The 17,246-nt window shown below is 39.2% G+C and overlaps 1 protein-coding gene across 2 annotated transcripts in view; it reads right to left on the bottom strand.

Annotated features, from left to right (window-relative positions):
• The window catches only part of tafa5a (TAFA chemokine like family member 5a), a 166,769-nt gene that overhangs the window by 92,870 nt on the left and 56,653 nt on the right, over positions 1-17,246 (bottom strand). For both annotated transcript variants that reach the window (XR_005187704.1, XM_037696067.1), the window contains exon 2: positions 7,515-7,664. Coding sequence is in view for 1 of the 2 variants with exons in the window: in XM_037696067.1 (XP_037551995.1) it covers positions 7,515-7,664 (150 nt within the window). In the remaining variant the exon portion in view is untranslated. The remainder of the gene's footprint in view (positions 1-7,514; positions 7,665-17,246) is intronic.

The raw sequence follows: 17,246 nt of genomic DNA, 5'->3' as shown, positions 1-17,246 counted from the left end.
ATATATATATATATATACACATACATATATATATATATACACATACATATATATATATATATATACACATACATATATATATATATACACATACATATATATATACATATATATACACATACACATATATATATATATATATATATGTATGTGTATATATATATACATATACATATACACACACAGAGTATATTGCTTCAAAACCATATTCTATATTCTCATTTTTGTAATGTCTGTGGTGTAATAGTTAAATTCCTGCTTGAAAAGTATTTTCTCATCTCTCATTATTCTAATTAGCCCACGTCTCAAATACAATGTCAAATATATTTTAAATAAAGTTTTAAATTAGGATCTTGTGCAATCTGGTAGTTTTAAGAGTACGTGTTAGGGATGACTCTCAGCCACTACCACGTCAAATTTTAGCTCAATGTCAAGATTTTTTGTATTTGTTGAAGTTACGATTATTATGACTATTATATTTTATGGATGTATAGCCAATGTACATGATTAATTTTAGAGTTTCAAAAATATGTGTTCAGTGGCTTAAGATATATTTTGCTAACACACACTTTAATTTATCTAACAGTACGGTAAATACAGCTAAATGTGCGTTTTTCTTCCTTTGATTGATCTAAAACTATAGGGGAGTGGTGGTGCAGAGGTTAGACAAGGTGGGCCTGTGATTGGAAGGTCGCAGGTTTGCCTCCCCGTACCGACAACATCAAAAAACGTGGGTGAAAAAAGTGAGGCACCTACACCTACCTCCACCCTCATTTGCCCCACTCTGTGCCCTTGAGCAAGGCCCTTAACCCCCGCCATCTGCTCCCCCAAGCACCCTATAAACAGCTCTCTGCTCCACACAGAGGGCTGTGGTAGCTCAGTGGTCTGCGGTTGCGTCAGGACGGACATCCGGCGTAAAAGTAATTGCCACGTCTTGATGCGAGTTAGTTCACGGTGGCGACCACTGAGGAAGGGAGCAGCCGAAAGAAGAAAAATATCTAAAACTATGCTTTTCATGCAATTTGTCACATTTTTTACATTCGACATTAACAGGAGGAATTTGTAAATAAAACAAATTCCCAAAGACAACAAGTTGCTGAGTTTCAGAGTGGATTCAGACCTCATTTCTATGTACAAATAAATATTTCTCTGCTTGCTCACCAATTTGATTTTTAAAACTGTAAATATACAGTTTACCAGAAACAGTTCTAACTGGAATACACATCAGTCTGAGAATTTCAACAGATGTAATAAAACGTTACTTTTTGGTTTATTGGTCCAACTTATGACTGAACATCTTGGTGAAACAATGAAGATGGTCTTAATGAAAAGTGTCGCTAACAACAAAGTGAATAAGAAAATGCGGCTGCAACAAAAGCAAAGAGATTTTGAGCATTTGGTGTCCTGGGTGTGACCGGTGTATAAAAAGCATGGCGTGATAAGTGTCCCGCTCCAGTTAGGAGGCTACAGCTTGTAAACCAGCACACCCAAGGAGAAACATCTCACCTCAGGCTGCCATCCCCATCTGCTTGCCCTCTCCCCCTGCGACAAGGCCATAGACCATGGCCATCAGTCTTAAGTGTGTGTGCACGTGTGTGTGTGTGTTAAACAGAAACAAAAAAGGCCCAAAACAGAGAAAACCAAGCATGGAGTGCCCTTACAAGTTCACAGTCAACCCCCTCTGGAACGTGTCTCCATAGCTACGAACATGCTAATAGATTATAGAACATATCAGTAACACATCATCACATTCTCTAGGACTCAAAAATATGTTTTTCCGTCCTAAAATTAAACTTTCACTTTTTTTTTTTACTTCCAACAGTTTAAATCTTATTGTTGTCCACGTTTGGATTGCGCAGCACTAAATCAGAGCCTATAGAAGAAAATCTCATCTGTAGCTCAGAGGATTAAACTGCAGAATCTGAACTGTCAAAGTAAAATAAATACAATTTAAGATGCATTAATCAAAAATAACATTTCTTGTTTTGATTGCATCTTCAAACATAAAATGCAACTTCCTGTTTTTGAGATCTGAAATTCCACAAAACAGCTAAGCTGATATTGCACGTGGCACGTATTGGTAAATCCTAAAATCCTGTATTAGTTATTAGTTTCAGCGTTTTTGCAAGAGACCAATTAAGTAAACACTCCTTTTACAAAAAAGGAAAAAAATAATCCTGAAACTTTTTTTCTGCATTGATGGGATTTATCAGAAACAAACCCAGTCAGATTCTTCTATGCTGCACTTCCTGTTTACAACTAGCCACTCGCTCAAATTACAAAAATAGGGACGTGCACGACACACAACACAGTCGGAAAAGGGTGGATTGCGCTCTTCGGGTTGAGTGTGAGGTTCTGCCTCAGGTGGAGGAGTTCAAGTATCTCCGGATTTTGTTCATGAGTGGGGGAAGAATGGAGTGGGAGATTGACAGATGGATTGGTGCAGCGTCTGCAGTATTGCAGACTCTGTGCCGGTCCTTTGTGGTGAAGAGGGAGCTGAGCTGTAAGGCGAAGCTCTCCGTTTACCGGTCAGACTACATTCCTACCCTCACCTACGGTCACAAGCTCTGTGTAGTGACCGAAGGAATGAGATTGTGGATACAGGAGGTTGAAATGTTTCCTCTGCAGGGTAGCTGGACTCTCCTTTAGATATGGGGTGAGAAGTTCAGTAATCCGGGAGAGACTCGGAGTAGAACCGCTGCTCTTCCACACCAAGAGGAGCCAATTGAGGTGGTTCGGGCATCTGGTAAGGAAGCTTCCTTGCTAGGGAGGTGTTTCGGGCATGTCCGACTGAGAGAAAATCCCGGGGAAGCCCCAGGATACATCGAAGAGACCATGTCTCTCGGTTGACCTGGGAATGCCTTGGGGTCTTCCCAGAAGAGCTGGAAGAGGTGGTTGTGGAAAGAGATGTCTGGGCCTCCCTGCTCAAGCTGCCGCTCCCACAACCTGACTTCAGAACAAGCAAAAGACAATGTATGTATGTATGTATGTATGGATGGATGGATAGAATGTGTACAACAGGTGAAACAACACAACTTCGCACATGGTCAATCTAAACTGTCTAAGCTCGAGAGTGGCGAGTATAAATCAAGTGTTTCACCTCTGAGCCAACAAAGGAGGTAGTCACAGAGCCAAGCTAGCAAGTATGTGTGGCATGAGGAGCAGTGCTCCAATCTAACCAACAGAGTTGCTGTTACTCACTAGTTCTGCAATGCTGACTTTAGTTAAGCACATTCAACCTGACTCGGCTATCTTGAGTGGTGACTTTAAACAACCACATGTGCCACAAAGTGATGCTCGTTTTAACAACCATATTGCAAAACCACCTCTATCAGATCCACCTGTAACACGCTCCTTCAAGTGTGTCTGACACTTGGCAGCTAACACAAGTAGGGGACTCTGTTCCACTGCATCTCTTGCTCTCATCCTAGTACAAATTGAGATCAGCTCTCCTAAAAGGCAACTTGCATAGATGTGAAAAGACTCAAGAGCATAAAATAGTGCAAGAAGTACAAGATGTATTCATCCAACAGTAGGCTGCAACGCAGGCTTCAAATAGGTAGAGCCAAGGCACATAGAGGGGAGAGGAAATGTGGACCAAAAGAGACCAAAGTCTGAGTGTGAGTGGATAAAAGCAGCAAACAAAAACTAGAAATAAGAAAGGGAGTAAAATATACAACTGGAAAGAGACAGCAGTTCTTGTGTCTTTTTTTTTCTAATCTAGTCCCCTTATCACGTCGACAGCACATCTTCCATTTTCTCTTCAAAGCAATAAACACACACAAAGCACCTGGAAGGTGGGAAATGCACAACAACAAAGAATGACTCTTCAGCACTGCCTGTGTTTTCATTATCGGGTGCGGTGTGAGACGGTTGATGGAGCTGCGGATTATCTGGCACGCTCTGGATGACCGATGCGAACAGCATCTGAAGCATGAAGGACACCGATCATGTCAGCCGAGGCAAAGGCACATTACAACTGAGAGCAGACCTCAAGGACTCCAGTAGATTAAAACTGATTGAAATTCCATTTGTGGCATTTGATGTGTTTTCTCTCGCTCTCTTTCCTTCTCTGTCAGGTCTCTTCCCCTCTCCAGCACCTCCTCCCTGTTTAAAAGTCTCCACGCTGAGAGGAGTCTGCCCCTGAATAAACAAATAAGATTGCGTTTGTGGAGCCAAGTGTCTGAGCACTGCACTGCAACAATATGAAGCTGTGGGGTTCTGTACTATGAACAGCAACGAAAGGTGCGTTTGTGTGCCTGGTATGGATGGAAATCTGTGTGACTGAGATGATGGCAACTGAAATAGATACCCGTTTGTTCCTGAAGGGCCCAAAACAAAATTCAGTCACACTAGCGCACACTTTAAGTAAAATACCCATAGTTGCGCTCTATGGAAATCATTTTAGACGACCAGAAAATGGACAAAACATTTATTGACTATCATAAAGTGTAAAAAGTTGCCATGTAATTTGCGTCATAATAATTAATGTAATGTGGGGTACAATGCACTGATTGAAAGAAGGCGCCGCCTTTTGGACCTTTTTATGTCTGAGTGCAAAAATGTTTATGTCATTTCTCCAACCCATTACTCCACCATTACACCTACAGTAGTGGTGTCAAATACTTTATTTGTACATGTGGATTCTGAAACATGCTTTTAGGTATGTGTCCCCATCAGGAAACACAGTCAGTTCACCTAGCTGTGGATGTGACAACCTGCTAACCAACTGATCCAAGTTCATCATAGATATATGCATACGCCGTGGAAGTCAGAATTAGTAGAAATTAGGTTAACACATTTAATTTTAATCAATATTTCAGATTATGGAGGGACTAAACAGAGATCAGAGAACCAGATAAATCCTTGGTAGGTGAAATCTTATAAGACTGTCCCAGAATTAATGAATGACTGGGCGTGAACTCACTTTCTAAAATACAAATTCAAGCAGAAATCCTGAAATGCACTATATAAGCTTTATTCAGACATCAAGAGAAAGAACAGTTAAGCAATAAATGACAGGATGTAAAACAGATGGACAAAGTCTCATGTTTCAAACATTAAGCCTATTTAAAAGGGTTTAAACTTGCATTCTGACCGATGAACAGTAGGGGGCGACAACAAAAATAAGCTAGTTTTGAAAAAACTAAACGTAAGCTGCAATAAATTAGTGTTACAGTGAATTTTCTTTTACCTCAATACTAATTTATTTATGTTTATTTAGAAAATTATTATCCATTTAACCGTGAAACAAATGCTCAAGAACAATGTTTCAGTCCCGGGCTTTCTTGAGATTGCTTTAGATTGTTTAAACCATCCAAAGAGTTAAACCAAGATCATTCTTCACATACAAAACAATTGATTAAATCTAGGGCAGGGCAATATGGCCAAAACTTTTATCACGATATATTTCTTAATTTCGATCGATAACGATATAATTCCGATATCGATATAAACAATATAAAAGCCTCAGAAAAATTGTACAAAATGTACAAATAAATTAATGTTCACTTTTTGTTTGTATTTAGCCTTCAAAAATTATTGAAATCACCGTCAAATAAACATAAAACTCTCAACTTTGCCAATATTAATAGTTTAAACTTTAAACAACATAACCCTAACCCACGCAGCAAACTGGGTTTCTCTTTTGATACAGCTGGGGGGTGTTGTTTCAGGGACACGTTGGCTCAAACTTTTATTGTGCTTCATCTTCCAACTCTCAGCACATTCTATCGAGTGGAAACGTGGAACAAGTTCGATGTGTTCCCACTGCTTGTTGGAACGACTCTCCGGCACATTTTGCAGCACACTAAAACCTGTGGTTTATCGGATCGTCGATAGCCAAACCACTTCCACACCACCAAATTAGTCTTTCCTCTCTTATCAATTATGTCCTCTGCTTTCTCTTCACTTGTGAAGCTTGTTGAGTCACATTCTGACGGTCATGGGCACTCATGTTGAAGCAAAACTTACAGAGCAATGGAGTTTAGCCTAGCCTAGCCTGCTACCTCTAACGCCTTCTGGACTCGAGCTCTGCGTAACATCTACGTCACCACGCACTTACGTAGTTGTGTCATGGCTTTTTCTGTTCGGGTTGAAACTGAAGCGGCCGCTTCAACTTGAACAGAAAAACAAATGCGTCAGTGAAATGCTGTAATCATATCGAAATATCGAAAATGTGCTTAAATCTCATATCACTGGTTATTGAATAAAAATATAGTGTGATATATATCGATATCGAATTATTGTCCAGCCCTAATTTAACCTATCCAAGTACCTCCATGCATATAAACAACTAATCAATTCAGTACGGTTAACTAATTTACCCACACCATACAGTGGTGTGGAACTGGTATGACTGGGTCAACAGAGCAGTGAGGACACATCCTCAAACCAGAGCTCTAACTGTGAGAGCACAGATGAATACCAGACAAAACAAGACATTCAGAGTTACAGTGCACTGTTGGTGTAGCTCTGTAATAGAGTCGTTTATTCTGCCCTCACCTGAGCGCACAACACCACCCCCCCTTCCACGGTTGGAGGCCACATCATGAAAGAGCGACAGCCTGCCTCCAGGGCACTCAGATAAAATACAGAAGATATCATAAAAATGGTAGTATGCTGTCATCATGGTCGTTTTACCTGTGTTAAGCTTTTTCAAGGAAAAAGGTAACGATAGAAAACCAAAAATGTGCTATAAGCTTCTTTTTTTTTTTTTAATCAGCAGGATAACAATCATTTATAATTGCTTTGACTAATTTTTATTGTGCATTAGAGATAGTGTTATCCTTTAGGTTGTTTTAAACTTAAGAGAATAAATGTATCTAAAAGAATGGATTATTGAACACAGTTGGCTGCTTTTATTTGACTAACTCGTTAATTCAGATGTAAACAAAACTGAACAGCATGAAATCTTGATTAGTTACTGATTTCTTATCATAAAACATCAAGACAGAAACACTTTCTTCTCCTTTCATTCATGCTTTCCTTAAAAAAATCCTAAATGAATAACTTATCAAACAATTGATTTCCTAACCGAGTTGCAATAAAAACACACGAGGATACAGTGAAAAACACAACAACTCTCCCAGTAATGGTGTCACTATCCCAGGAAATATAATCCCATGCGCTGGTGTGGGATTTAAAAACTCCCCTGCAGCAACTTTTTTTTGCAACGACTCAACTGTAAATAGATTTGGTGCAGGTCTTACTGACATAAACCCAGCCTTGTGATCCACTTTGCTCCACGCTGAAGGTTTATCCAGAGCAAACCGCCTCTAAAAACAGCCAAGCCTTCCGGTAGCTGCCCGTTTATGCAGCTGTGGGTTCGTACACTGAATTTCCTCAAAGTGCTTCAAAGCCAACACATGGAGGACAGCAGCCGAGGCCGCCTCAGGAACATCATGTTCATGTCTGAGTCATTTCAGTGAAGCTGCTCGCCGGCTACTCAAACACTAAGAGGCCCCTTAAACAAAGCAAGCAAAGCCAGAATCTACCCCCCCACCCCCACTTACCATCCACACAGGCGGGTCTGGCTCTTGTAGTTCCGGCGATCTGGCCCTTCTTACAGGCGCAGCGGGCCGTCTGCCTGGCGATGGTCCGTCGTGGCTGGCTGCTGTCCCTGTCCAACGTCACAATCTCACATGTCCCGGCTGCCAGCTGGCCTGGAAGAGACACGACAGGACGCGAGGTCAGAAAGACGCAGACAGACAGAACGACTCCGTTAAACACAGAATCGAGCTCAAGATTAAAATAATAAAAAAAAACTCAATCAGCCGGACTCGGTGTCAACGTCAACGCCACAGAGCAGCAGTTCCCATCGTGTTTCTGCATCGATACAAGATAAAAACATCTCACTGTACTGGAAGGTGTTCGTGACCGTTTTAATGGTTAAGAATCCAGAAAATATCACTGGAGGTCAGATTCTCACGTTATCCTTAACGAGGTCATCACTGTTGTCTTTCACTGAAGGAAAATGAACGATTTATTCTTTTAAAGTGACCGTCATCACTTTTACCTCCAGGATTTAAACGTTTAAGATTTACTGCTTGTTCCATTCATCATATGTGTTGGATGGATGGATGAAGGAAATAAAGAAAGAAAGGAGGAAAGAAAAAGGAAATAAAGAAGAATGAAATAAAGAAATGAAGGAAAGAAAGAAGGAAAGAAATATGGAAATAAAGAAATAAACAAAAGAAAGAAAGAAAGAAAGGAAAAAAGAAAAAAGGAAATAAAGAAGGAAATAATGAAATAAAGAAATGAAGGAAAGTAGGAAATAAAGAAATAAATAAAGTAGGAAATAAAGAAGGAAAGAAGGAAGTAAAGAATGAAAGACAAAGGAAATAAAGAAGGAAATAAAGTTAAAAAAGAAGGACAGAAATAAAGAAATAAACGAAAGAAAGAAAGAAAGAAAGAAAGGAAAAAAGAAAAAGGAAATAATGAAATAAAAAAAATTAAGGAAAGAAAGAAGGACAGAAATGTGGAAATAAAGAAATAAATGAAATAAAGAAGGAAAGTAGGAAATAAAGAAAGAAATAAAGTAGGAAATAAAGAAGGAAAGACAAAGGAAATAAAGAAGGAAATAAAGTTAAAAAGAAGGACAGAAGTATGGAAATAAAAAAATAAACAAAATAAAGTAGGAAATAAATGAAATAAAAAAGGAATGTAGGAAATAAAGAATAAAAGGAAAGAAAGAAATAAAGGAAAGAAGGAAATAAAGAAATAAAAAGGAAATAAAGTAGAAAATAAAGAAAGCAATAAAGTAGGAAATAAAGGAATGAAGGAAATAAAAAAAATGAAGAAATAAAGAAGGAAATAACGTAGGAAGTAAAGGAAAGAAAGAAGGAAATAAAAGTAGGATAGAAAGAACGTATAAAGGAAACGAAGGAAAAAAATAAAGACAGACAGGAAGAGCATTTACTTTGTGAGATGAATAAACTCAACAGACACAAAAAACTGCGTCAAAATTTAAGTTGTAGAGAAAAAACAAGTAAATAAAACGAGATTTTGAGTACGGAGATCATCCACGTTTTATCAGTCAGGGACCACAAAGACTAGAGTTGGGGGTTCAAATCCAGTTATTGGATGCATCATAACGTGACCATGGACATACATGGGTCTGGGATTCTTTTGGCTTCTGAGCTGAAGGAGCAAGAACCTGGACAAGAACCACACCATGTGCAAGCTGTGCAGAACCTAACAAACATTTTGGAACCACGAGCAGTGAAATCGTATTAAACGTTTCCAGCTGAAAGAGACCGATCAGCAGCTGGTGGGAGCTGCCTCTGCTAAGCAGAAGACCGTCGGGGCGAGGGAGATGAAGCGAGTTCCAACATCCAACTTTTACTGCAAAACATCTGCTTCACTCATCTCGAACAGAGGCTTTCATGCAGCTGTTTGTTGTATTTACATTTTATTAAAGTCCAAAACCGTTTTGTTTTATACAAGAGCTGCTGAGTCAGCATTCATTCTGTTGTTTTTCTGTTTAGCTTGTCTCAGTATGTTCTCAGCTTAACGTTCAGCTCTGCTTCAGCTTCTTTGTGCAAATTTAAACATTTTGTCAGATTTTTTTTAGCTAATTTCAGCTGTTTTGTGCTCCTTTTAGATTATTTCTGCTAACTACAACATTTTTGTGCTTCGTCTAATTTATTTCTGCTAATTTCTGCTTGTTATGCTCCTTTCAGCTTTTTTCATCTTTTTTTTTAAACCATTTCAGCTACTATATAGCTGTTTTATGCTAATTTAAGCTTTTTCAGCTAATTCCACTTTTTTTTTTGTGTGCTCATTTTAACTTTTTCCAGCCAAATTCAACTAAAATGTGCTCTCTCCACATCATTTTTGCAAATTCAGCTTTCTTCTGTTTTTTTTTTTTAGCTACTTTTCAACTGTTCTTTCCTAATTTCAGCTTTTTTCAGATCATTTCTACTTTTTTTGCTAACTTCTGCTTATTTCAACCTAATGGGGCAAACATGTTCTTTTTGCTTTGGCTAATTTAAACTTGTTCTACCTTTTTAGCAAACTTTTTATAATTTATCTAATTTCAGCTGTTTTCAGATTAATTCAAGTTTTTCTTAGTTATTCCTGCTACTTTCACACTAATGAGCTTCTTTCTGTTAATTTCAGCTTGTTATGATCCTTTAAGCTTTTTTCAGCTTGTTTCAGTTTTTCTGCTATTTCAGATACTATTTAGCTGTTTTATGTGAATTTTAGCTTTATCAGCTAATTGCACATTTTTTAGCTCATTTCAGCTCTACTTCCTTCTCATACGTTAAGCTTCTTTCTGTCTTTTCGGCTATGTTTTAGATTTTTTTTTTTGTGTGTGCTAATTTTAGCTTCTTTTTTAAATTTAGCTAATTTCCTAATTTTTGTGCTCATTTCAGCTCATTTAAACCTAATTCAGCAAACGTGTTCTTTCTGCTTTTTTCTGCTAATTTAGTCTTGTTCTTTCATTTCAGCATGTTCTTTAGCTAAGTTCAGCTGTTTTTCAGCAAGCTCTTCAGCAATAATCATTCACACTGCATTTCTGAGGGAAATGCAATTTATCTAGTTTATATTTAGTTTGAGATATTTTCATTAATTATGATTAACCCTTTCACTTAGTTATTCAAATTGAGTCGACAGTCATTCATTTAGATGAAAGCTGTGTTTTGATAAAAGCTAACATTTTTATTGAATGATTATTACTTTAAATATACTTTAATGTGTTTAATAAAAGATCTTGGAAGTCAACATCTTCTGGGTCATTACCAATACTTTGCTTTAAATGTATCAAGCAGTTTCACCGCCGGAGCAGAGAGATGCATCAAGGTCTTTTTTCCCCCCTCTGTTCTCTTGAATACCAACCAGCCGTGTTCACAGTCAGCTGCATGTGTGGAGACTTTAAAAGACAATCGTAAATAAATTAGAGTTCAATTCCAGCCTCCTAAACACTCACCACAAGCTATTTCCCATAAAGGGCCACACGCAATCAGCACACCTCTTCCAAAGTAATGTAGCCATTAGCCATGAGAGAAACACATGAATACTGATGAAGTTTGTAATTGCTGCCAAGCCCCACCATCTTACTTCATGTATTCAATCAGGTGACCTTTGGTCCCGTAGCTGGGCCCTTGCTGCTCACATATTAACCTTTTGTCTGTGTGTGAAAGCCCTCGGGTGCCATCCTTGGGAGGCTTATCAGGATCTAATTGTGATTGGCAAGAGGATGGAAGCTGTGATTAAATGTGGACTGGAGTCCCGGACACTTGGGTGGCTGGCTTAATGAACTGAGCTGTGAGGGGTCACCCTCGGGGTAATGGGGATCTATCAGGATTCATCCGCAGAGAAGCACCTGCGGGGACCACGACCAAGCTGAGGAACAGACCCAATCAAATAATCAGCTTTTAAAATGGCTTTCGTGGAACGAGTCCATCAAACCTTGGTGGGAAAAACTACTAAAAGCTCTTCTGTTGCAACGAGAATTTTCCAAAGTTCGTCTTCGTGTTTAAAAAGCATCGTTTTAGTGTCTATCGGTCACCCAGCTCACCGATCAGTGAGTTAAAATGAACTTTGTGAGACAATAGTTCAATATATTCCATAACATATCCACAAACGTAGCCTTTTTGTTCTAATTTACCTAAAAATCAACATCTTATGATTGTCCACCATCCAAAAACAAAGAGTGAATGGTCTTCCTGAGACCGACTGTTAACCAAAATATAATTCACTGGTCAAAAAACTTCAATGAAACCTGCAGACAGTAATTATATTTACAGCAACTGAGGGTCAACCCAATTTTACTGTAAATTCACCTTCAAAAATATGAAAATGACCATAAGCCTCTTAATTTTACAGATACTGACCTAAACGTTGGTGTTGTAGCTGACAGTGATCCCCAAGGCCTTTTAGTTGGAAGACAAGTACCATTGACCTATTGATCTATTGACCAGACATTATCTGATGTATTATTTAAACTAACTTGGTATAATATGAGGAAATCTGGAGTGGCAGATGTTAGACTGATCCAGGGCATGTATGAGGACAGCAGGACAGTGGTGAGATGTGCTGTATGAGTGACAGATAGCTTCAAGGTGGAGAAGGGAGTGCATCAAGGATCTGCTCTGAGCCCCTTCTTGTTTGCTCTGGTGATGGACCGACTAACAGATGCGGTCAGGCAAGAATCCCCGTGGACTATGATGTTTGCAGATGACATTGTGATCTGTGGTGAGAACAGGGAACAAGTGGAAGAGAATTTGGAGAGGTGGCGGTATGCACTTGAAAGAAGAGGAATGAAAGTCAGCCGTAGTAAGACAGAGTACATGTGTGTGAGTGAGGGGGAGGCCAGTGGAACAGTGAGGCTACAAGGAGCAGAGGTCACAAAGGTGCAGGACTTCATGGACTTGGGGTCCACTGTCCAGGAAAATGGGGAATGTGGTAAAGAGGTGAAGAAGAGAGTCCAGGAAGTGGATAGAGACAAGTTTCAGGTGTGATTTGTGACAAAAGGGTGTCAGCAAAGGTCAAAGGAAAAGCTTACAAGACAGTTGTGAGACCAGTAATTTTGTATGGTCTGGAGACAGAGACGTGGACAAAAAGACAGGAGACAGAACTGGAAGTAGAAGAAATGAAGATGTTGAGGTTCTCCTTAGGAGTGACAAGGATGGATAAGATTAGGAATGAGATCATCAGAGGTACAGCACAGGTTGAACAACTGGGAGATAAAGTTAGAGAGACCAGACTGAGATGGTTTGGACATGTCCAGAGGAGGGACAGTGGGTATACTGGTAGAAGGATGTTAGAAATGCAGCTGCCTAGAACAAGACAAATATATGGATGCAGTTAGAGAGGACATGGAGGTAGTTGGTGAGGACAGAGTGAGATGGAGGAGGATGACTCGCTGTGGAGACCCTGACGAGGGAAAAGCCAAAAGAAGAAGATTACTCGAACCCCTTTCCTTCCCTCCCATGTATAAATCCTTCGTCCTCTGGGTGATGCAGGATAACTCAGCCTTTGTGCAGACGATCCAAAGCGACGCTGTTTCCTCCTTCCTGCTCTGGACCTCTTCCATGGAGACAAAGTCGACAGACTGTTTGGATGTCTTATGTAATCTCACAGATCGCTGCGGTGCCGACACACTATGTGTGAAGTCAACAAGCTCAAAGACTTTGGCTGATTAGACGTCGCAATTCTCAGTTGTTCTTCTGTCTTGTGTTGTTGGAGCTCATTAACGGGCTTGGTTTCATCAAACACTGGCCTGGTTTTTCCTTCTTACTGTAGCTCCCAGAAGTCTGCATTGATTAGTTCTGCATGTTTGTTGCCTTCATTAGTGCTGAACATGTTTTAAATATATGATAATCTGCTAATCCTAAACCCAGCACGAAAATACAAAATTACTGACTGTAGCAGAAAACAGGACCCAAATGCAGTAATATAAGAACAAACAGGTGATTTACTCACTAAAACTGAGGAGATGTGACTCCAGGCAGAAACAAATAAAAGTCCTCTGAATTAAAAAAAGACAAACATAAAACTTTATCAATCCAAAATGTATCACTTGGGCCACACAGGAGGAATGTTTACAGTAAGACAGGAGCTGATGGGACACAGCTGGAAACAGTGAAGCCAATCAACTGCACTACAGAGGAAGTCATCCAAGAATAAACAAAGACCTTCAAAATAAAACAGGAAGTAATGCTCGAAGCGCTGATTTTAAATCAACCAGAAAAATAATTTCAGAAGAAGGAAAAAAATAGTTATAGGACAAATAATTTAAGTTTTAACCCCATGAGAAAAGGATATGTATGGTTCTTAGTTGAACTATTTTAAAATAGCTCCAATACACAGCTCAAAGAAAATGCTAATGATAGCACACTAAACCGCCATGTTTGTGTTTTTATTAGCTAGATTCATGGTTTAGCGGTGTCTAAGTTTATTTAGGTGGCAATAATAAAAAAAAGCTCCTTAGTTTTTTTAAATACAGCAGACAAAGTAATACATTAAAGGGATAGTTCGGCTGTTATAAACGTTATGAACAATTTAGGGCTGCTGGGAAATGAAAAAAGCTAATAATTATTTTTAGGGATGCACGATATTATCGGCATGGTATCGGTATCGGCCGACATTAGCGTTAAAGTTAAATATCGGAAATTGGCCATTCCGTCAAAAATAACTCACCGATATAAAAGGTGCTGTTTCTATGACAACCCAGTGAGAAGGATGCCTGCAGCGCCAGCACAACGTGATGACGTCGAGCAAAAATCCAGTATCGTGCACCTTTAATTATTTTCATCGATACGGACTTTTAATTAGAAAACATTGTTTGTTTTGCCTTTAAAGAACATTTGATTGGCTCAAATGTGAAGTTTGCCTCGCTAAGTTCCTTTGAGCTTTCCCGTAAAATAAAGTATTTATTCAAATATGTGCTGTTGTATAAAATAATCTCAACTAAATAAAATAATTGCGAATGTCTATTATAATAAAGGGCTCTATTAAATCTGTTTTTTCCCCCAAATTGTATTTTTCTATGATGAAACATTTCATCAACATAAAATATACTGTGTTTCACCTGAACATCTGCAGTTTGTTTTTAAGCTAATTCTGAACATGTCTGTAATGAGGTCAAAGTTCACTTCTCCTGGCTCTTACAATAATATCTTACCTGTTGTAGATAGCTCTTTAAAGAACCTCAGTTCAGACTGGATGACGAGATAAAAACTAATACGATTGAAGCCAAGACCAAAGTGGAATGCTGCCATTTAAAAAGTCAAACATCCTAAATTTCACTGCAGTTCTATTCAATGCTACTGACTTGGAAAGTTCCAGAAGCTTCGCCCTAGGTGCTAGCTCTGGTAAAAGAAACTAAGACGCTAGCTCACATGCAAATACCCTTATAATTCTACAAATGTAACTGTCTAGTGCTAAAGCAGGGGTCTGCAACCTGCGGATCCGGAGTCACACGTGGCTCTTTGGTCCCTCTGCAGTGACTCTTTGAAGCTTTGACCAAAACTGACATCAAACTGAATTTTATAGGATGTTACGCCCAAAAACAAAAAAGGACAAGTTTTCGCATTTTCCTGTAATTTCCTTTGGAAATAAGTGGATACTAGTACTAATACACAGAGTAAATTATACTCAATTTAACTTTGTTTTATTTCTTAAAAGTAGGATACTCAATTTTTCCACAGTTTAAAAAAAAAAAAAAAAACATAAGCCTGCACAGTTCATTGTTTTAGTTTTTAAAATATTGGCAAAATTGTTTCTGTTTTTTTTTTTTCTTTACATGAATCTAGTCTTCTGTGATGGACTTGCAACCTGGATATGGGCACCAGTGACCCCCTGCAACCTGAAACAGAAGAAACAGGTAAAGATAATGGATGGATGGATAAATGAATAGAAGAATGGATAAATGGATGGATGAATAAATACATGGATGGATGGATAGATGGATGGATGGATAAATAGATGGATGGAATGATGGATGGATGGATGGATGGATGGATGGATGAATAAATAGATGGATGATAAATTGATGGATGGATGGATGAATGGATGGATGGATGGATGGATGGATGGATGGAAGGATAAATAGATGGATGGATGGGTGGGTGGATGGATAAATTGATGGATGAATGGATGGATGGATAAATGGATGGATGGATGAATAGATGGATGGATGGATGGATGGATAGATGGATGGATGGATGATAGATGGATAGATAAAGGTGGGATGGATGAAGGATGGGTGGATAAAATGATGGATGGATGGATAAATGCCTGGATGGATGGATGGATGGATAAATGATGGATGGGTAGATGAATGGATGGATGGGTAAATGGATGGATTGGTGGATAAAATGATGGATGGATGGATAAATGGATGGATGGATGGATGGATAAATGGATAAATGGATGGAAAAGTAGATGGATGGATGGATGGATGGATGGATAAATGATGGATGGATAAATGATGGATGGGTGGATAAAATGATGGATGGATGGATAAATGATGGATGGATGGATGATAGATAAATGGATGAAGTGATGGATGGATGGATAAATGGATGAAGTGATGGATGGATGGATAAATGGATGGATGGATAAATGGATGGAAAAATAGATGGATGGATGGATAAATGGATGGATGGATGGATGGATAAATGATGGATGGGTAAATGGATGGATGGATGGATAAATGGATGGATGGGTAAATGGATGGATGGGTGGATAAAATGATGGATGGATGGAATCCAGTCTTATTTTGTCTTAAAATGTAAAAGTATGAATAAATGTTAAAAATCATTAGATGGTTTCAGTTTTATAATTTCACACCTACTGGCCAGAAAATCCCCCTCTAACAAACCTAAAGTGGCCCATGGGCCACCAGTTGATAATGACAGTTGTAGCAGGTTTTGCACATCTGGACACGTTCTGAAGATGGGAGTTGTTTTAAAGCAGCAGCAGTGGACTTTGGTCTGGACCACGCTTGGGCAAGACTTTACCTCTTCAGTCCCGTCAGACCTGAACTGTACTTCTCAACGCTGACTCTGTCCAACTACATATCTACAACAGGTAAGACGATTACTCCACAGAACCCCACTTCTTTCTGTTTCAGTAAAATCAAACCATAACGTTTCGCTAAGAGTCGCAAACTAAAGGAAAGGAGTAAAAGTTAGACGGAGCCATTTTTTTTTGGAAACTCAGTCAAAAGTGAGGCAGGCACCTGATGGATCTGCAACATTTCCCAGTGTGTGAGGAAACTTTACGACTAACTGGGCTTAGTCACCCAATATTACGAGAACTTATTTTCCTCTTTTCAAACACAAATTGCTTGAAGCATCCCCATGGCTCAGCCTCCAGAGCACAGTGCCAACACAGCAACCAAAGAGGAAAAAAAACCCACCAGCGCATATTCCTCTTTCTGATTGCCTCACATGGAATCATTACACAGCTGCAGACTCCACTCAGGTTCGGCCTTTTCAAAACAGCTTGACTGCAAATCAGATCAAACACAAATTTCTGCTCTGCATTAAAACTGAGCCGAGCTGGTCATTAACGACTTTTGTGCACGCAAAGATGCAGCACGTCGTCCAATTCCTCCACAGCCGTCTTGTGAATAAGTTGGACGATGAAGAAAGGGAACGGTAATCCCGTTTTCTGGAAAGGCTTCACGAATCGTGGGAAAAAGTCTACAACTGGCAGGCGTCCTCAAACTCAGCCGAAGCTTGTGATTTATCATCACCCTTATCGTCTTCTGTCGCTGAGCGGTTGTCAGC

Source organism: Nematolebias whitei, chromosome 22 (assembly GCF_014905685.2).
Source record: "Nematolebias whitei isolate Nwh7 chromosome 22, NemWhi1, whole genome shotgun sequence".
NCBI classification, from domain to species: domain Eukaryota; kingdom Metazoa; phylum Chordata; class Actinopteri; order Cyprinodontiformes; family Rivulidae; genus Nematolebias; species Nematolebias whitei.
This window is presented reverse-complemented; position numbering and strand designations above follow the sequence as displayed.